This window comes from Struthio camelus, chromosome 2 (assembly GCF_040807025.1).
Source record: "Struthio camelus isolate bStrCam1 chromosome 2, bStrCam1.hap1, whole genome shotgun sequence".
Lineage (NCBI taxonomy): Eukaryota > Metazoa > Chordata > Aves > Struthioniformes > Struthionidae > Struthio > Struthio camelus.
The window spans coordinates 46,499,172-46,521,625 of record NC_090943.1 but is presented as its reverse complement, the minus strand read 5'-3'; the positions used below and the strand labels follow the sequence as shown (position 1 = coordinate 46,521,625).

Here is a 22,454-nt window from a genome sequence, read left to right as displayed (position 1 = left end):
GTCTCTATAAAATAGATCATACACTTGACAAACATATAGGACATACTATTTGGCCTTCCATTTCATGTTTGGCTTGGCATGTCTCATTTAGGGCAGGAAAAGATGCCCTACCACAGTTATCTCATTACTCATGGAAACAAAACACAGCTACACCAAGGACTTGACAAATCCCATTAGGTATGTAAGAAGGACAAGATTTTCCCAAATAATTGGTGAGGGAAGGAAGAGGGAACTATTGGAGAAGCTCCACTGAAGGGAAATGTACTTAACATCATAGGACTGAAACATATGAATTTTTGGTAAATATGTAATAATCGAAACAGGACTGAATCCCTCACTGAAATCAGAAAAGTGAACAAAAAAGACAGTGTAGGGATAATTCTGTTACTCATTAAAAGAGTACACACACAACTCTGACAATACCTTATTGCATGTTTGCCTTTGCCTTTTTGGATCATGCAGTCCTTGGGGTATGGGATGGATCTTCCTCCGTCTTTGGTAAGAGCCTAGCACACCTTGGAAGGTACTGCTATCTATATCACAATGAACAAGTGATAGCTTCCTCTTCTCCAATACTGAAATAGTTCTCAAAGATACACAGTTCGCAGAATATGAGAAAGGAAAATTCAGTGAATGATTATATGATCAAAAGGAGGATTTAAAAATGACCCTGCACCAACCGAATGCAAAGAATTCTGATGTGTCGCACAAAAGGCCCACCCGCACCTTTGTATTTTGATTCACAAACTTTGTTACCTAAACTTTTTTCCATATCCTGATTTTCCTAGAGTGCCAAAGCTCTGATAAGCCTGTATATCAACATTATACTGAGACAAAAATTGATTACTGTGATTTCAGCCAGTGCAACCAAGAGAAGAACTCGGCCAAGAAATGTTTTTGTCAAGATCATCCACGCTAAAGCGCCACAAGAAGTAAATGGAGCATCTTGGCTTATGTGGAACATCAAACAGCAGTCTACAAACTCTCTGACTGAGGGAGTCTGATACAGATATTTAGAAAACAAATCTAAAACAAAAATAATGTGTTTCCATTATCATCCAGTCATATTCATAAAGATTAACAATACGGAAGCAGTTTCAGATACTGTCAATACTTAATATAAGGAAGAAGGAGCATTTAAGTAAGTGCTGTACTCCTCACTCATTCCTCCCGAGTCCCAGAGCACAACAACTGGCTTGCTAATTGAGGTAAAAGATCTTTATTATATATACTTAGCTGATGGCACTGACCAAAGGTGGCAGACAGTAGGTGAAGGGGAGCTGAGTTTATAATGGGAATGGAGTTCCTCAGATCCCAGGAGGAATAAAAACCTGTAGCAATTGAGGTAAATCAAAGCTGTATGAAAAGAAACACTCAGGTCATTTAGATGCAAATAGATCCAGACACCACTATGCACCATATCTAAATAGTACTGTACATCCAGTATTACTTCTATTGTACCTATGAATGCCTGTCTTCTCTATAATAATGCTCTCTTTGATGTACCTGCCATGGAAGAGTTAGGGTATATTTACATTCAATCAAAAACCTTCATCAGCACAGTAAGATGAACAAAGATCATATCCATAACAGGCCTCTGACCTTTTCATTTCTCTCTCTCAGAGTGCACGCGTGTGAGGCATGCAAGCGCACACGTACACGCAGACGGAAATGATACGTAATGTCTGAAGTCAACTTCTGGTCAAGGCATCCCACTGTTTTCTCTTATGGCAAGCGTTTTATTCACTGTAAGTGCTGGATTTTACTTTGCACCATATACAGAGCTATGCACAGAGTTGGTGCTCAAGTAATGAAAGAGAACAGAAAATACATTCGTTAAGTATATGAAATAAATTTCAATCTAAATCATTCTCCTTTTTGAAGCTTGCATACTTGTTTAGTAATTCACAGTATTCAGCTATGTGCCTATCATAGAATACTAAAATTAAATCTGTGCAACTGCAGGACTTCGATCCAAAAGCACGTTATTGCATGTCAGCCGCTTTTCAGAAACCATCCATATACATGTTTTTCTCTAAAAATTTAGGCAACCATTTGAGGTAGTTCATCCCTCAGTAAAGGAAGGATAGATCACCAATTTATTATTCTGAAATAATTTGTTCAGGTGTCAAAACCTTTTCACAGTTGCTCCCTGATCCAGTTTGTCACTCAGCATCTAGGAATAAAACCTTTACATTTAAACTAAGCCATAAAAGTTAACAATACTCTTGGTGCTATTGTTTTGGCTTGAACGACAAAGAACTGAACCAAAAGTACTGGTTGTCCAGCTCACTGTCAGACCATCTGCGGTTAACAATGTTTTTTTTAAAAAAATAACTCTGTAGTCTCTAAGAAGCTATCTACTTCTAATGTACAGGAAGCAGATTAATTGGGGTTTCTAAGAGTGCTAAGAGTGTTTTTGGAACTCTAAGCTGGCTTAAAACAACTGAAATACTTGCCTCAATGTACATGGCTTATAAAAAGCTGATGTGATCCTCTTGAAAGTGGTTCTTGCAGGAACTGCTGGAACCTTATCGATGATTTAGGTCCCAATGTGATTCAGTCGCACTTCCTTTAAAACCTTTCAGATTTCTGAGGGAGGCCATGTTTTGTGGATTCACCACACCAAAGTGGACATGATTGCCTGTGATGGAAAAACTGGAAGATTCCCAGAAAGCTAGAGTCTTCGGTCTTGGTGATGTTCCAGCTCCACAAGCCATGAGAAGTCAACCCAGGCTCATCTTTGGGCACAACTCAATTACTTCATGTTTCCCTTTGCACTTCAACTTCCTCATAGCAACGTGCAGGACTCCCACTGACAGAAACAAGAACTGTGTAGAATGCTTAAAGAAGAATATTTTCAGCTAGCCAGGATTCAAGTTTTAAAGGCAATTCTGACCTCTCATTCCTAAATTTTTCCAGAATAAAATCTTGCAGTGTACCACTCTGTATAAATTGTACTGACGTTCTAAGAGTAAAAAACACGAAAATATGATTTATACAAATAACATGTTTGTTTGCCTTTTTCAAAAAAAAAAAAAAAAAAAGGTTTTACCAACATATTAAGTGGAGGTGGTCACATTAATGACGACTAGGCAGAGCAATACCAAAGGTCTGAGGGATTTGGGGGGAAATACATGCTACCTTGGAAAATCATTTGTAACTCACAAGTAACAGTATACTCATGAAAACTTTCTCTTAGCAAAAGATAAGAATAACAGCTAATGGAATTAAAGTGAAAAGATCAAGAAAGAAAATATATTCTCTTTATGTAACAAAAGAAGAGAATAAGCAGAGATGAGGCAGCAAAGTATTTTACATGGATGGAACATCAGCTCAGAACGTAGGATGCCAAAATATTGAGAAAAAAAAACATGTATCTTCCTAACTTAAGACTTTGTATTCCAGTATTGCATGCTGAATATATCTGTTAACTTTGGGTGAAAATTACAGGTCCATATTCTAAACTAGCAAATTCAGAACCACAAATCACTCCTGTGTAGCTCTGACCACTATTAATAGGAAACAGGGTTAGAAATGGTAGTACAAACAAGGCTGAGGGTCATCTAAATCATCTAAATTTCCAGACTTGAACTGCTGTTCACAAAAATCAATTTTTTTTTCCTTAAAAAAACTGAAATTGATTCCCTGAAAAGTATTTGTATATGTTTCTGTCATTAGGATCTTTCTATTGTGACAGCAATATTTCATAGATGCCTAAAAGAAATATTAGACACAAACATATCTCAAGAGTGCATTCCTCCAAAGCATCAACTTGAAGAGATGACATAATTCCCTTAGCAAATGTTTTGCATGTCTTAAGGTTTTTCTGTATATAATATTTATGTGAACAGTGATTCTAACAACAAATTAATGTGAAAAGAGAAATAATAAAATAAAATACCCATTTGCATACTGCAAATCAAATATCTGTAACTCAGAAAGGCCTATTTTTCCCACCATTCTGCTTTCTTCTCAAAACTTTATAACAGTGAAATATCTGCACAGATAAAACAAAAGTTTTTTTTTTTTAAAGTAATCCTAAAGGCAATAAACCAAAATCTTCCAACCCAATGGAACCTGATCCACATTTTTTAAAGTAGGTGAGATTTTATCATGATTGAAGTAAATGATTCTTTAGAATAAAGACATCAATAATTGATGCTAGAGATCCATCTACCCTCTAATGGCATTTTCTCACTTCCACTGTTCTTTACGAAATGTAGCATTTTGAAAAGCATTTAAAGTTTAGAACCACTTAAATTTAACGCACGTTTTAAATCTCTTATTAAGTTGACAATATTTTTGGAATTATACACAGCTAGAAAAGGAGCTCTAGGATGCTGGGCAATACTCTTCTGGCACAGCTCCAGATACTGGGCCATCACATTTACTGTGTTAAACAACAGCCAAACAGTTGATATAATAGCTAAAGACAAGCCAAAGAATGGAACTTCAACTATGAACATTCACAAATGCTAGCAGGGTCTTTTGAAACTTGCAGTTATAAAATGTAACGTCTGCATTTGACTCAAAACCTGGTAAAGCATTCTTAGACTTAACTTTAAGAAAGCATATGAAATTTAACAGTCGACACAGTTTTATACACTTGCTAAAAAATAAGAGTTTGTGCTGTAAAGGGGTGCTTGTCGACTGAATATAAGGTAGTAAAAAGGACATATTAAGCAAGGTAGAAATACATATTACTTCCCAACTGAGAGAAGGAAGTACAAAAATAATTTTTGCATAGCGCTGCCAAGATCCTCTCGGGAAAATGGCATACAGCTCCACTTATTCCTGTCCAAGAAAGATGGATTGTAACTGAAAAAGGGATAGAAACGGCTATGGATTACTAGAATCTTGTAAGAAGGAACAGCCTCCAGTAAGAAACACATTTTTGCTTTCCCACCTCCTGTACCATCCAGATGCAAGCCAGCTTGGATCCAAAATTTATATAACTGCAATAGGATGGTGAAAAGTGTGTAGGAACACCCTATAAGAATTTGTGGTATTTACAGTAGCAAATGGACACGATTACGCTTTATAAATGCTTCAAGGGGATCAGCAAAGACGCGAAGACTGGTGGAGGTTAAAGGAGTGCACTGGCATGTGCACGAAGGGGAATAAATTGGCCATTGGTAAACTCAGACTGGCAATAAGCATACAGCTGTGAACAGAGATGTGAGGCTCTGCTTCCAATACAGACTGCAAGGACAAGAAACGATAAGAGTTTACAACAAATACAAATACTGTTTTTACCAAAGGAAATCAGTTTTGCTTATACTTTGCTGATCTCGAGCCACACTGTCCAAAATGAATTTAAACTGGGCTTACTTCAGCTTGATTAAGCCATGCTTTTCATGCTTCAACAGGCTCATATCTATCTACAGGTATCATTGCAAACGCTATGGAAGGAAAAAGTATTTTTGAAGGTAAAGATCACTATGAAAAACTTGCAAAATATAAAGCCAAAGACTAACATGTAAAGGATTATCAAGTAAATATCTGCAATCAGGCAAGAAAGAGTATCGACAGGGATCAGTCAATGCCTGATCTGATCTATGGACCGTTAAGATCAGGTGACAGAAAAGAGTGCTGTGTTTTGTGAGGGGTTTTTCCTCACAGTATAAAGTGCTTCCGGTCTCAGCTACTGACATTCAAAAGACCTCTGACCAAAGAAGTGAAGAAACCTTTAGTAAAATCCAGTATAATGAAAAGACAACACACTAGATGATGCCCCAAGCAGGAAAGCGTGTGAAAAACCTGAAGAGAAGCTGCTACTTGGTGAGACGATGTCCTTTCGGTGAGCCCGCGCCACACTTCACAGATGTCTCGAGATCAAAGACAGCCAGCACAGCGGTCACTAATGGGAACGCAGAGAGGTACCCTGGTAACTAATCTAATTGCTGACGGATAGAAAACGTCCAGCCTCTTCAAGGTACTCCTGTAAGGCAATCTGTAAATTACTTCTGTACTCAAGAGAAGTAAATCGCATGCAATAGGGCAATCATGCAAAATAAAACTACTTATCTGAACTTCAAGCAAAGCAAAGCACAGCCTGTATCTAATGCTCCTTTTTAACACAGAAAACCCAAGTTCAAGAATAATCAGAAGACTGATCATACAAAGGAGAGCCATTCAGCATTTCCCCTAATGAAATTTTTACTCTGAAAAGGAAACATTTCCATTACCGCAGACCCAGCAGCCCGAGCAGAGAGGGCAAAGCCATGAAACCCCCGTGACCCCATTATATTCAGCACTCTGTGTGGTTCGGAGCTGTCCTAGCACCTTTACCAAAACTGTGGTTTTAAAATTTGAAGTGCACAGTACAGTAAGAATGAAGTCTGGCATGAAGTAGGCGACGCTGTCAACAATAGCAGACTTTCCACTGAGGAACAGCTTTTTAGGCAGCACTACAACACCACGCGAAAACTTATTTGTGGAAGTTAAGACACCACAAAGGCCCTCCCTGCGCTAATTTTGCATGCTGTTTTAGGCCGCATTGCTATAATGAAACAACACAGCTATGTAAATGACAGTTCTAGTTCTCCAGAACAAGTTATAATTGGGGTAGGTGGCTATGAAAATGTTTAAAAAAATGGTGGGATCATAACCCTTCATGCAAAACACAAGAATAACTTATGGAAATAACTGGAAAACCCTGAGGCCATGTAACTCTACTTCCAGCCATAGGCACAGCTAAAGTAGACAGTAAATCACTAAATCTCGTCTCAGACTCTCCAATTTTGTTGTTGTTTTGGTTTTTGCCAGTTTTTGCTGACAGATGGAAAAAAATACTGGCTGAATGTGAACAAGATTTAATTTACCATCAATTTCCTTCCTGTTTCTACAGCACATTCCTACAGAATGCTCAGCATTTTATTCCCAGCGCTTGGAAGAATTACTATTAAGTAGTCACACTCCACCAATACATGCTATAAAAGTCCCACTCTGACGCTTTTTGCTACTCAAGAGAATTGTATTACATTACAAAATTTCTCCAGAATATTTCCAAATGGTCATCTATAAATGTGTGTATATGTTCCTACAAATATAGTTATTTTAATACTTATCAACTATGCATGCACATATAAAAAATGTATGTCCATATACAGAGACAGAGAACTGTGATACTGCATTGAAACACCATCATATATTGACTGAGCAGAATAGTAAAGTGGCAAGATAGCTTTGAAGACGGGGAAGCCCTTCTCCAGGGTGTCTTCTCTCTCTTCGCCTGTCTATCAACAGCGTTTCAGAACCAGGAATCGTTCAGTTGCATGAGGAAATGACCTCTGAGGCACAGACTTCAATGACAACTCCCAGAAAAATAAGTCCACTTGTGCTGAGGAATTCCAGTTCAAGCTTTTCAACACCAAGCCTTAACTATTCCAATTCCAAAACTTTTTAGGTTAATTTGGGAATCAGACAAGGACTCCTCCTGCCTACACAGCTCGAATAACTAGAAATCTGCTGTACCTAGGATCTTCCATGCCTCTACACTTTTGGACTACAGCCCTGCCTCTCAAAACATGGAGGGTCATTTACCTCCATGAGCAGCAGGCAAAGTGGAACAGCATTAATATACACACTTCCTAAGTAGGCAGGCATCTACACATCATGAGATCCACTGCACTCCTTCCTTTTAGATATGAAGGCATCTGCTGCAACATTGCTGGTAACTCCACCCCTTCATGCCCTTGCAGCGAGTGCAAAATAAAATGCACAGGGATACTTAGAGCAACTCCTCCTGGCAAAGCTAATGGCGTAAGGTCTGCTGACAGACTTGGCCAGCCGCTGATCCACTGCTGACACTGGCTTCAAGTATTCTTCAGCAGTGCAAGAGACACTGATTTGATCTAAGATTTAAGGAAAGCCGAGATTATACAATCGCAGAACTTAAGCGGGTATTTACAATGCCTGACTCATACCCAGATATTTTGGGGGGTATATTTCCTTTTGACACAGCACTGAAAATAAGTCCTCGTATGTGGGGTTGTACTTTTTTCACCTGCTGTTGTAAAGGAAAAGTCCTATTTTTTGGACACTTCAGTCATTTATCTTTTGGCTGGCATTTTTGTAAAGCTGACAGTTCTTATTTGAGAAATTGCTTTTCCTCAGTTTAATCAGATACGTGTATTTATCCTCCTAAGGAATTAGGTGCACCTTACAAAATATCTTATATTAGCCAAATGTACCTATCTCCTGTCTGTCCACTCTCCCATTTCACAGGCTGCAGCAATACACAGCATTAGCGATACTCACCCGAACAATTCTAACAATATGTCCACCTTATTGACAAAAAGTCACCCTCTAAGCTTCCTATGATCTGTGTTCTCATATTACAAAAACACTCTGCCATGCTTTTGTTCATTACTTAGCAACTGCTCCTCCGTTCTAGGAACTGCATCCTTATTTACGCATGCACATCCCTGTACTTCTCCCTTGAAACAACCAAATAGACTTTCCAAGTGGAAAAAGAACAGGGATTAAGGGAAACTATGATAGCATTTTATAAAAACGCAAGTGGCATGAAAAAGCGTGTAGGGAACAAGAGTCTCCTTTCTCTTTCAATACAAGAATTAGCAGGCAGTCAATGAAATTAACATTTCTGCTTTAAAGGAAATGATTCTTCAAAGGACGCAGAGTTAAGCCATAGATTTTCTTATAGCTGGATGTTGTGCTGCCAAAATTTTAAATGTTAAAAAAAAAAAAAAGTCAGGATAAATTCTTTTTTGGGGTGGCTGGGGGAATTGGAGCTGTTCCATAGAAGGCTATTAAATACTAGCCCAGGGAGCCTCTGGACTGCAAAGGGCTGGAGGCTGGGCAAGCTCCCCGGGGAAGTACCCCCACTTCAGAGGAGCCCAGTTCTTGTGCTCCTCTGTTGGCAACTGCTATTGTGCCCTACCAGAAAGTGAATATAATGTTACATGAACCTTTGTTCTGACCCAGTATGGCCACTTTTACATTCTTATATCACTTACATTTATTTTGATCACGTCAAAGTTAGGCTAATGTGACTGAGAATAGAATTTGACCCTTCATAACCTCCCTTTCTGAGCACAAATCCATCAAGGGAAAGACCAAGGGCTGAAAAAATAAAGTGATCTGCCATCATGACTCAGCTTGTTGCCTCTGTCATGAGGAGAGTCTAATTTGATAATTTTATACAATGGATAAATAAAGAGTTTTTTCCAGTCATAAAAATTAGCATTCATTAGTGAACAAAACTGCATCTAAACCTAAATTTATTTAGATTAGAGTCAAACCACTCAGACATGTCAGCTGAACGAGAGATGTTCATTAATAAGGAAATAACAAGCAGAGTATTCACTAATACAGTAACATTTAGATATTGAGAGGGGGATGCACGTGTGCACTATGAGTATCTATGCAGATAGGTGTTTACTTGCAGAATACACACCTGTGTATTTCCAGACTAATGAATTGTTACATGGGATCTCACATCAACCCAGACAAATGCTACTGAAGTTTGCACAGACCAGTACTATACACCTGTTTTCCAAATAAAATAATCTGAAAGTTGTCCGACTTTCACACAAATAAATCGGATTGCTTTGTTGAATCTGTGCCTCCAGTCCAGGCTAAGCAGACCCCAAAAGCATGCACACATCCTCCCACTGGTGGTCATGTGAATCATCTCCTCTTCCTGAGGAAACATGCTAGATAACAATGATTTTTTGTTCCTCACCTTACAAACGCATTGTCCTCATGCTGAGCAACAGAAGAACATGATTAAATGCTATGTCACTAAAGGAAAGGCTGTGTCTATTTTCTACCACACTAATATTTTCTAAAACCACAGGTTTTTTGATCATTTCAGAGAGCACTGGTTTTTTCCTGGTGAGTAAAGATGTGCTTACTGAATATAGAACATAGCTACTCTCAATCTGAGCAGCAGATTCCCAAGCTGCATAGTTGTGGTTGGATAACTCCTCTGTGGGGCACTTGGAGTTTCCTGAGTGTGGAGGGAAAAAAGAATTAATCTGACTCCAGTGTTTAACTCATTTGCAGGACTCAGATTTCCTGTCCTGCAAACATACAGGGTTTGCAAAGAGTGCACAAGAGCTTCCAAGACGTATAGCTATGTGAGCGCTAAAGATAAGGAGCCCCACTCTTCTCTCCAGCTTAAATTGCCAAAGCTCTGTGGATTTCAGCAGTATTATTACCAATTCAAATGTGTTCCAACTCAGAGTAAAGTCAAAAACAATGTGTATTTATGAAAAAAGTCCAATTTGTGTTTGGCTAAAGTTCATAACCCTAAAAGAGCCCAGCAATTCTACTACTCTCCAGCCTAAAAGTTGGCTACATCTTTCACTTACCAGCATCTGTTCTGTGGTGCAGGGCATTAGTAGCATGGAGGTGGATATATTTACCGATTATTTACATTGCAGCGTTCAAAGGCAGAGCAATGTTTTAATCTTAGATGAAGTTACAGTATGACAAAAATCAAGTCAATCTAGAAATTAATGTTACACTCAACGAGGGAAGTAAAATACCATGGCAAGGTCTATTTGAGGTGATAGCTAGAGAATGGACATGATCATATGTCCCGTTAGATTTTCTAAGCTAACTTAGCGGTTAGGAAGGGTGCTGAGCTAAGATTTTTGGGAACAAAGCAACACAGCATTGACCGAATGTCTTTCCGTTAATCAACGGTAAAGTCCCGTTCACTGCTAGGACGGCTGAAGTATGCCAAGTTAAGCGCTTCTGAATACCCCAGCAGCAATTTTCCTGTATAAGTTTTGTACATATGGTACAAGTACTGCCAACGCAAACCCCCTTTCGTACTGGTCTACACGACTGTAGGAGAAATACATGCAAGTGTGAAATGATAGTTGCATTTTCTATCCCTGGACTTGTTTGATGTTCTTCTTTCAAGTATAGCTCCAGCTAATGTACACTCTGTTGGCTAGTAAACATGTGTCTAAAAGCAGGAATAGGATCATAAACTCATTTCACACTGGCTACCATACAGTTCTCAGACAGGAGCATAAGATTTGCCACACTAAACTAGACTATGAAGTCCTTCCATCACAGTCACGCATCTTTGTTATCACCCCTATCCATCATCCCATCAGCTGCTTCTTACAAAGCTGCTCAGTACTTTAGCCTTAATTGCTTAGGAAGCTCATAAGACACATTCATCCGGTACTTTAGATTTTCTGAAATTTAAAGTTAGCAGTTTGCTATAGCATGTCTGTGATTTGATGCCTGAATCTTAGATAGCGTTTTGTCTCAGAAAACCTTCCAGGTTTGGGAAGGCGTATCCTCCCAAGAAGTTCTGTGATCCAAGCAAATGATTTAGCATCTCTTCAGTGCCTTCATCTTTGTTCAATCACTATCCTTCAGTGAATGAGAAAAAATTCAATAGTTACAAAACCAGCACTTAAGGGCCAGTTCCTGTGATTCCCCATTACAGGAATGAAAGTCAGTTTATGCAAAACCAACACACAAGTAAACAGACAAGAGGATGAAGAGGGCATATCTTTGATAAGGGGCCCTATATGAAATTGTTGGGCTTCTGGTTATAGCTTCTAAAGGACTCCCTCAGCGTGTTTGGCTTGGTAAAAGAAAGTTTAAAAAAAAAAAAAAAAAAGAGAGAGAGACAGTGACATCTCTTATTTACAAATCTGAACTGAACCGCTGTTCACTTGCTCCCAGCTATAATTTTTCATTGTAATTTAAGCCAGGATTGTTATTGATTCAGGTCAGTATTGGATACATACTGTGCATAAGTACAGGGTGAGATAGTTAACATTTTAGCAAAATAAATAGAACCGTTTACTGTAGGGTGTTGCACATACACATTCAATCGTGGGAAACTTTGACAATCGGTGAAGTAGTAGCCCGATACTGGATGCGGGATTCGTCAGGAAATGATGTGGAATGTAGCCAACTTCATTACAACACAGTCCTCAGCTTCGTTGACGTTGCTGAGCACGCTGGACTTTTCAGAGGGTCACCAGCTAGTCCTCCAGCAGCAAACGAAGAAAATATTTTTTAAAGAGTCAATACAAATATTTAACTTTTTACAACAGTTTGCTTGAGGGGGGAAAAGATCAAATCATTAAAGACTGGCACTAAAATAAAGCCTGAATATTTCAATATTAAACTCTTAGCACCCTGCTTCGGTGTCAGTGGCGGGGTGGGGGGGGGGGGGGTGGCAAGCAGAGTTAACACAGTCAATAACACTGATATCCACTAGTCCAAATACACAAATAACCAATATCCTGAAGTTTGGTTAGGTAAAATTTTCAGATGTTTCAATCACAAATTGAATTAAGAAACTGCTTGTGGGATTCAGAATATCAGATGTTCACTGTATAGGCCATATTTCAGTTCAGTGTTTATTTTTCAGATTAAAAAATGTATTAGGATGGGGAGCTTTCCCTGGACATTCTTTCCATTTTCTGTAGTTTCCATTTTAAGTAACAGCCCTTTAGAGTATTGGTATATGACAGTGAAAAGAGAGATAATTTAAGAAGAAGAGAAAAAGAAGCTGAAAAATGAACAGGAAGAGAATGGACTTATTTGGTCAGCTGACTCATCCTGAAACCTACGCAAAAGCCTGGAAAATAAATAACATTCTTCTGTGGGATTTCCTTTTCCTTGGTCCTTTGAGCAAAATTTTCTCTTTAACTGTGCAGCAACCAGACCTCAGTTCCTCCTCAGAAGCTCTTATGCTTATGGTGCTATCCTGTGGGAAATGTTTCCCTCCTAAGTTTCTCCTAGCTGGTGATTATTCCCTGGATTTAGGCATCTGCATGAAGGAGGGATGAGAAAACTATCACACAAGAAGCGCTATCACGTTCTGCAATTCCCTTGTCCAGCAATGCACATTAGAGCCTATCGGCACAGTCCTATTTCAGATCCAGATCCTTCAGTGTACCCTCTGGCTAGCACTTATTGCAGCAGAGTAGTCAAAAATGTTTCCTGGATTTAGACAACTGTCGACACTGATTAAATATTTCTTCAATAGCCACACTTCTGACACAGGTGCTGAGGATGTCTAAATGCATTATACAGATGGAAAGGAAAATCCAGAGAAGAGAAGATGTGCATCACCAAATATATTTACTAATCTTCGTAAGTGTGCTCGGTATAACAGTATGATTAAATACACTTGTTTCAACACTCTGGATGGACTGCTAGAATTAAAGAAGCTATTATATACTCTCTGCAAGAACCTATCTTCGCCCTAACTTCCACATATTCTTACAGCAGACTAGAACTGGAAACAAAAGAAGTTAGAGAGGACCCAAAAATGTCTGTAAGGCATACATTGATTCTACAATTTCTACAGTCCACCAATTTCAGGACTGACACAGATTCAGACCCTCAAAGTTATTTAGAGAACTCTCTTCTATTGATTTTTCAGATGAGTTAGACTCCTGGGTATCATTAAAAGTTTATATTTAAAGGAGACTAGGAAGTCTCATCACGAATATGTAATTCGGCGCAGAGGAATACTGTAAATGCCAAAAATAGATTTGGCTACAGATTTTATTAGAACATTGATATGTTTTTCATGTGTTGTACTAGCTTTCTCGCCTACTTGTGTTAGCCAACTCACATATTACCAAGGTTGTGCTTATGAATTTTCCATGTTCTCTCTATAACATTTTTCTAAAAATGCATGAAAAGAGCACATGAACAAACCAAAACAAAATATAAATCATGCCCATAAGCACTGCCTTTTCTGCACTGTGTTTGCATAGTCCTTAGCACGATGAGACAAACAAATCAGTAATTTCCTGGAGATTATTTCATGGCATGCCAGTTGTGCCATTTTTAGTAGGAAACCAAAAAAACAAAAAAACACCTGGACGCGACAAGCCTGGGCAAAGAGGTACTATATACATGCAAAGGAATCTGTGCATCTGAGGTGTTCCCAATGGCAACCAGGAAGCACGCCGTAAAATAAGCCAGGGCAGCTGAGAAACCATTCAGCAGCAGCTCCGTAAGCGTTAGTTTTTCTAAATAAGTCAAATCATAAATTAGCACTTCTGAAAACGATGGGCAACTTAGAGCAACGTAACCAGACGTAAGAGAGCGGCAGCAGTCAAAACTCCCGCTACGGGTGGCAGCGTGAGGGCAACAGGCAAAGGCAAGCCAGGCAGGGTGCAGGTGTAAGAGAAGCTGGATTGCAGGAAGGCAGGAGGTGGTGTGAAGCTACCTTCTCCCACCGAGCCGGTAGCAGCACACAAAACTGCGAAAGCCCGGCTCCCAGCTGCCGTCGCTGCCTCGGCACGGCCACTGCTGATACTTCCCTTAGCTGCGTTTCCCTTCGGCTTGACCACTTTGCGCAGGGCTGAATGGCATCCAAGAGAACAAAATGCGAGTTTGAAACACGTAAATGATGTTTTTCTCTGTGTCGGGTTATGTGGTGTGTGAGCCTCGACAGAACAAGTTTTCCAGCAGCGGTGGAACTTGGAGCCTCGATCCATCAGAGTTTAACCTTCTTCTCGAGGCAGCAGTACGAAACAAAAGCAGCCAAAAGGGTGTCCAAATGCTATAAAAATGAGGGAGGCGGCTGCATTTAAGCATCAATAAAATGAGCATACTTTTACTCAAGTATCCACAAGACATTTCTGCTAGCCAGCATGGGTGGGGGTTCAGTCCTGCTTTTTGTTTTTCAAAGAAGATTCCTGGATTTCTACGAGAAAAATTATACTGTGTTAAAACTAAGAAAGAACCTCTCTTTCCGAGTAAGATTTCTCTCCAGGAAAACATCACAGAACACACTGACATTTCAAGATACTCTCTCTCACAACTGGAGAAGACCAGTGCAGGGCACAAGCAGGCCGAGGCCTCTTTCACATCTATTCAAAAGCGTCCTCGAGCGGACTGAGATTTTTGACATTCGCTGAACATACATTACATGGCGGCAACCACTACCTGCGTGTGGGTCCTATTTATGGTTAGAAATACGTTGTTATAAACAAAAGCGGTAACGCTCCACTTAGGTGAAGCACTGTGCTGTCTTTTGTTTGGGTGCTGAGTCAACCCTGCACAGGGTTGAATTTCACTGTTTCGGAACGAAGCATGGAAAACACAGTACATTATTCTACTTTTTTTAAACGAATTAATTAATATGGCATGCAAAAGCTTCAGATAATTTTTTCAGACTTATTCTTTTTTCTTTGGCTTTATATGATAGCCACCATTCACCACTATTTAAAGCAGTTCTTGAAACCAAACTGCTCTGGATAAATTTTCCAGAGGCAGAGGCTAAATCCTTCTTCTGCCTCTTTCTTCAAACCTCTTCAGAGCCCTCACTGTTAATTCAGACACTGGCAGATAACATTGTCTTTCAGTCCTGTTATGCAACTTGGCTTCCAACATTTGCAAGAACTAACACGCTTCTCCAGATAGATTTGCTTTCCCAGGCTCCTGCCTTCTCAGCAAGGCAATGTGCTTTGTGTGCAGTCGTCTTAATTTCCTTTGAATCTGTTTTTCTAAATAACTTTGATTTTTTCAGAGATAGGAAAAGTCAGTTGTATATTTATCTTGAATTATCAAACACACTAAAAAGGACCTATCTAGGATTCCAGGCACCACAGCTCAATATTAAAAATATAGTCAGCCTTATACAAACAAAAGCGTGCACACCAGCCTCCTCTAAATCAGGAAGGGGGAAATACTACTCCAGCCACAGACTCCCCCAGAACAAAAATCTCAGCTGCTGGTATAGCCCTTCCCACTCTAAAACCATCATGCGTAGGAGTGAGACTCCAAAATATTGCGTGATCCAAAATACCGTACTTTAAGTCACCTTCCCCTTTGGTATTTCCACACATGCAAGTGCTGAGGTTGCTCCTTGTTCTGAAGCACAACAGCTGTGTCTGCAGAACACCAAATATCACGTCATCTTCAAATCTTTAACTTTCTGTCTATAACTTTACAGATTTATGAAGTTACAGATTTATTCCCCCCTCCCCCCGCCCTGAAATGGCTATTTCAGATCAACCAGTAGCACAGAACGTATCTCCCGTCTTTGGTTTCTCTTTCACAGCTTGACTAATGCATCAAATTGCCTATATTTTAACAAGGAGATGCAGTATATCAGAGAAATAAAATACCACGATCCTCAGTAAGTGTTCAGATTCTTTGGCTTCCCATCTTTTACCCATTTGAAGCAAATATATTTTATCACCACATGTCAATAAAAACTAAGAGCCAATAAAACAGCATAGCTTGCATTGTGGGGTGCTGTTAAACAGAATGACATGGAATCATATCCAGTTCCTTTAAGGCACAGTGGGCGAAGTTCAAGGCAAAAGAACCTCATTTATCACAGAGGGGGTTTCTTCTTTTTTAATTTTGAGTAGGGTATTGCTGAAAAAGAAAAGTTTTAAATCACCAGCATTCCTTTCAGTGAGAATGTTCAAACGTGGTGCTTAATTATTAGTTGATACAGCATTACTTATAATTGACCTTGTTTTCTAAATTAGCTGTTTGCTTTTAACGTTGCAGAATCCAGACCTGCATCATTTCTGAGGAGGCTAAATCTCGCAATATTACGGGCTAATTGTGATACTAAGGCAAGGTATTTTGAAGTACAACGCAACAGCTATTTTTGCAAACCAACACAGTCTGGAGCCTGAAGATGCCTCATTATGCCTTCCGAAAAGCAACAGCTGGAGCATGTTACAATCATTACTGCAACCCCCTCTCCCCATTAGCCCCTTTGGCTTGGTGACACAGGACAACTCCAGAAATGGAGTATTTTACCTCGGTGTACATTTGCTATAAGTTTAAAGCATGACTCTCTCAATCTCTCTGAACAACGTATGCCAGTGGCCTCCAGATAGCAAAATAGGCTTTCAGGCAACCTCGTACAATTCCATTTGTGTCTTTAAAATAAAAAGACGGGAAAAGCTAAAATGAGGCAGATACAACAAACTTTCCTCGTGTTCAGTCACTCACTCCTTCAGACAAAGCCACCAGGCAAGCAAGAAAAGAATATCTATTCCTTCATTTGGTTTCTAGGCAAAGAAACCAAATGAAGACTACTCCAAGGCAAAGAAAACGCAATTCTTTCACAATGTGCTCAGCACAAAGGCATTTCCAATTGCGCTGCCACTCCAGCACTCAGATCTTATAAATCTCTCCAGAGAGAGGGGGAGCGAGAGACCAGAACCCCTTGCATGATACACAGCTCTCCGGAAAAACGCACAAGTCATAGGATGAATAAGCCACTAGAGCCAAAGGAAAAAAAACAAAAAAACCTGAAACAACAAATCCAAAAAGCTAAGAAAAACAGATGCAAAATGGAGTTTTGGAATTCTCCCCACACGGCTCAGATAAGCCTGCAACAACATGGGTTTTCTTACCTTTGCCATCTGGGCTTGCACGCCATTTGCTTTGAGAGATGCTACTGCTTTCTGTGCTGCTGCCGGACTGTCAAAATCTACAAAACCATAACCTAAAAAATAAAGAATAGGCATTTTCATTAATATCTCTGCGTGTGTGTGCATAAACGTAAGACACTTTTTACTTGTTTGTTTAAATTAAAAAAAAAAGAAAAAGCCCTTCCTTCTCTCGCATTGTCTCGTAGTCTTCTGGTAGCACTCCTACCACCACCAGCCATCACACGTCTATTTCTCTCACCTTTCTTCCTGAACCTAATGGGGTTTAAAGAAATGCAACATCCGTAAGCTGCAACATGCAGGAAGATGTGCAGCCTACCTGACAAAAAATGCCCCCTCTCTGGCAACTGGAGGGTACCCTCTCGCAGGGCTGGTGCAGTGCAAAGGCAACACTCTCTGCCTGCTCCTTTAACCCGTAGGAGGATTAAGCCTAGGAAGAAGGTAGACGGTCTCGGCAGCTGCCTGGGGCCATCTGCGTAGGGGAAGGGAGCAAACAGCAGTCATCCAGCAGGTGGAAGCAATTAAGGGAGAAATCACAACCTGCACTGCGTGAGCAACCGCCAGATAGCTCAAGACAAAACGGTAAGATAACAAAGTCACAGCCTAGTTACACCACATCTCGTTCACCTTGCCTTCGTCTCTGCTGGAACAAGGGCTGGGGCCCTACCAGGAGCTGCTCAGGGTAGCAGCTGAGCATCAGCCTAGTGAGGTTAGACCTCAGGGACTGGCAAGGGATAATCGTCTGCTTTTAAGTGGCTTTTCCAGTCCCAATATTTGCAATAGTTTACTTTATTAATCAGCCATGCACTTCCTAACTGCTCTTCCCTTGCTCTATCCCTCTCCATTTTTCCCTTCAATAAGCAAGGCTGGCATGTTCAAGGAAGACTACAGGTGTTAAGCCCCTACTGCATATCAACAGAATTCGAGGGTCAGCTCTCGAAATATTTTTATTTACCTAAAGGTACAAAGGACAAAAAGGACACAAAGTGGACTTTTCAGAACTTCTAAGCACTTCCCTATCTCTGATCTTCAACAGCATTTAAAAGTCTTGCTCATGAAGCTTTCAGCAGAGCTAGTTAGAAGTAAAAATGTCACCAAATGCTTATTTAGGCACCTAAATATGTTTCGAAATCCACCCAGGGTACTGGGAATCCTTCGAAAATCCCAGCGGACATCGTGCTAAGCGATTACAGCACAGGTAGGCATGTGCTGCTTGCACAAGCCGTGGCCACAGGTCACCCCTTTGCATTCCCCCTAGAAGCCATAAGGGTGAAACTGAACTGCCTGAAGGCTTTAATAATATTAGCACTAGCGTATTTATAGCATAGCAGCTCCTTTGCAGACATCTCCATTTACTAGGTCAATACGCATAATACAGGAGGCAACCGCAGATATGCTTTCCTGCCGTATCCATTTTTATTTCTTTTGCCAGCCTTTTTTCCTGCTCGTGTGAGGCCTCATGCCTTCTGCTGTGCACCAAATCTATCTATAAAAGCGTGTGTTGGTGATCACCTTGTCCCCACGTTATAAACATCTTTTTATTATTATTTTGGTGTGTATGCAGGCATTAGTCCAACGGTAAAAGAACTCTGCGTGCATGGACTTTTGTTTCCTAGGCTTAAATCTTAAAGTTTTGAGAAAATGAAAAAGAAATAAGAAAAAAAAAAAAGCTAAGATTGTTAAAGAAAACGCTGACGTACTTAAGGAGTATGAAAAGCACTAATTTGATAATCAAGTCCAGATCCGAATCTCTCCGTTCTGTTCTTTCCTCAGTTTTGTCTTTTGGGGGGAGAGGGAGGGGCGGGGGGCAAGAGGGTCGGCCACCATTACAAACTGAAACCAGTGGATCAGCTGAGTACAGGGACAGCATGTCCGACAAATGCTTGCATGCCAAAGGGCACTGGAATTTGGTCAGCTGTGGAGGTTGTTTTTTGTTTTACCTATTCAGTTTTCCCCCGTTTGATTTTTCTTTTTTTCTCCTACTCAGCACGTCATTTTGAAATCAGCTTGTTCCACATCACAGTTTGCTTTGCAGCGTTTGCCAAGCTATTCACTGCAGAGGAGCAGCAAAGTTTATGCTGCTTTGAACCAAAAAACCTGCGACAAGACAACAAGAGTCTTCCCTGGATTTCTGCGACGCCTTTGCCCTCTGGGAGAGCAGCTTCTGGGAGGAAGGAGGAGATATGATTAGGCGTAACTTCAGTCTTGCGAAGCAAGAGATCCTGGCAAGAAGGCAGAGCTGCCAAATGGGAAACCTGAAACGCCCGGGAAGCCAGATACCTCCATTAAATCTCCAAGACATGGGATAGCTTGGGACGAACACAGAGCAAAGGATTGGGGGGGGGGGGGGAGAGATGCTCTGCTCAGGAGATTACATTTCTTTTCATTTCTCACCATGCTTATGCCTGAAAACTAGGAGATGACAGTGCAAAAATAAGTTTTAATATTGACATAACAACACACAATAGAGGTAGATTTTGATATCCATCAGTGTACAGTATGGGATTCATGTATGCAACAATATAGGGGAAGTGATTTTTAATATGACTTTCCAGACAGCACTGCAAGAATATCCAAGTTAATATTACTTGCAGATATAAACAGGAACGCTTAAGGATATAGTCCAGTATTTTAGTGTAGATAGCAGGTACATCTAACATAGAGAATTACTGAAGATTTACATTAGTCCCTGATATTTAAAGCCATGCATAGTGACGATATAACCGTATTTTCCCATAATATTCAATGAGCGTCTCAAGACAAAAAACCTTGCACCTTTAGTTGTCTATTATGCATTCTAGCACTAATACTACCAGCATAGCTGCAAAGCTGCTCTTTTTCCTTTCCTGAGCTTCATTCTCATTCCAAGTATCTTTCTTGCCTCCCCCCTCCCAGCACATCCCTCCACCGCACAGACAACATCAGGATAAAATCACTCCGTGGCTGAGCACCCGTCCAAAGAACATCAATCTGCTGCGAGGGAAGCCAAGTTCCCAGGCTGTTTCAGCATTCAAGTATCCTTACAAGAACTTTGCAGTGCTGTATTACAGAAAAAAGGCATGCTGTTTTTTTGCACTGTTTATGTTCTTCCATTTAGATGTTTACAGCCTATGTCGATGACCTAGGCTACCACATTTCATTTGCTTACAATCTCACTTCATTTTTTTGGTCTTAAGCACTAGCAAAGTAGTGTAGGCTTTTGTGGGGGAGGGGTTCGTTTGGTTTGTTTGTTGTTTGGGTTTTTTTTAGACTTTTCAGACTAGATCAAATTTAGTCACCCAAGAAGCTAAAAGCTAAAGCTGGGTCGTGGGACATCCCCTCCAGCTTTCCCCATGGCACAAGGGACTCTCCAAATGCCCCAGACTCCTTCCCGACACCTGTGTCCCGGCTAGGGTGGCTGTGGGCTGCGCCCCCCCAAGCCCTGGTGGAAGGGGCCAGGACCCCGCTGCGGGAGCTGTGCCGCTGCCGCTGCTGCCGCTGCTGCCGCTGCTGCTGCTACCGCCGCCGCCGCCGCCAGGTGCACAAGGCAGCGTTCCTTCGCTGCTCAGATAACTCTTCCCTGGCTCCTCCTGGGAAAAGGCAGCAGCCTGGCTGGAAGCATCCCACGGGATAGATTCAGACCGGGGCTGCCAACTGGACACGGCTGCTCTTAAGAAAAAGTCTACAATTCTTTTCCCTCTTCTAAAAACAAGTGCAAACCCCACCCTCCTTCGTCCTCAGATTCCAATTCCCAGACCTTTTTTCTTTTTTCTCTTTTTCGGTGCACTGCCTTGTAAACATTCTGGTCTGTGGGCTTATTTATCTTCTCAGTTTTTGTGCAGAACACCATGAGAAATGCACTCTGATTCTAAACTGGGACCTCTAGACTCTGCGCGCCAGAATCCATCACCACCACAGGAAACCAAAACCAAAACTATTTCCCCTTTTTTTTTACGAAGCATCTTACCCTTTCCCTTTAAGAACACACAACGCAAACAGGGAAAACTGCATTACCTCCCGCTGATTAAAGCATCAGGAACCAAGCTTACCACTAAGGTAAGTCCCTCAATTCAAGTGTACTCACAGTGAGGGTGACTTAGGCACTACAGTGCTAGAACAAATATGCTGGGATCTCTAGGTTTTTTTATGGAATGACATATACCACTGGTGTGTAAATGCAGACACACACACACACATACTCCAAGACAAGACTATCTAGATTAATTGCTAAACCTTTCCTCTAAGAAATAAAATGCCTGTCCTTTTGTTTTGGCCTGGCGCCATTAGAGCTAAATAATTAAGTTTAAGGAATAAAAACTGTGATTTTGTACCTGTGGGGGGAAGAAAACAGCTAAGCATCAGCAAGCATAAGTTTACAGCTAGCTGCAATAAGTGCTACCCGAATACACAGGCAGACACTAAACATCTACGCCTCCTATATCCTAAACGGCTGGGGGCCTCCTGGTCTCAGTTTCTCAATTCCATAATTAAGCTTGGCAGCAGGTTCAAATGAATTAAAACTGAATGTCACTATTTCCTTAACAAATCCCTCATCCTTGTTTTTTCTTACTTGTCAGGAGAAGACCAGCAGAACAGCAATTAGTGGTAAGCAGTGCAGTGAAAAAGAACCAAGTATACACTAATTAGGTCACTCGCCAAACACATTCATTTCATTGGCAGATTTAATCAATGTTTTCCTGAAATGTCTTAAATCTCCTATGCTAATTTAAAGTTTTGTTATTGTTGTTACTTTAAACACAGATGGGACGCCTGGAGATTTTCAATTGCTTTTTGCAAATCCATTTCAGAATAACAACCCCTCATATAGCATATCATCAATATTTAGGCACAGGTTTTAGGAAACGGCCTCTAATTTTATGCCAATGTTTTGGTGCCTGCAAATACCTACTGGTGCAATTTTGTGGATTTAAGTAACTGCAGGTGTGTATAGCTCTTAGCCATCAAACTCTGAATTGCCCTGACTGATCAGGTACTTAAGGGTAACGCCAAATAATGTAAGGCACTGCCTGCTACTAGCAGTTTCTGCAATTACTGCAAAGTGCCAAAGCAGTGGCACAA

At 40.6% G+C, this 22,454-nt stretch overlaps 1 protein-coding gene across 9 annotated transcripts in view; it reads right to left on the bottom strand.

The window, feature by feature from the left end:
- Positions 1–22,454, bottom strand: part of RBMS3 (RNA binding motif single stranded interacting protein 3) — a 712,732-nt gene that overhangs the window by 245,257 nt on the left and 445,021 nt on the right. For all 9 annotated transcript variants that reach the window (XM_068935481.1, XM_068935482.1, XM_068935483.1 and 6 more), the window contains one exon: positions 17,361–17,452. In XM_068935481.1, the coding sequence (XP_068791582.1) occupies positions 17,361–17,452 (92 nt within the window). The remainder of the gene's footprint in view (positions 1–17,360; positions 17,453–22,454) is intronic.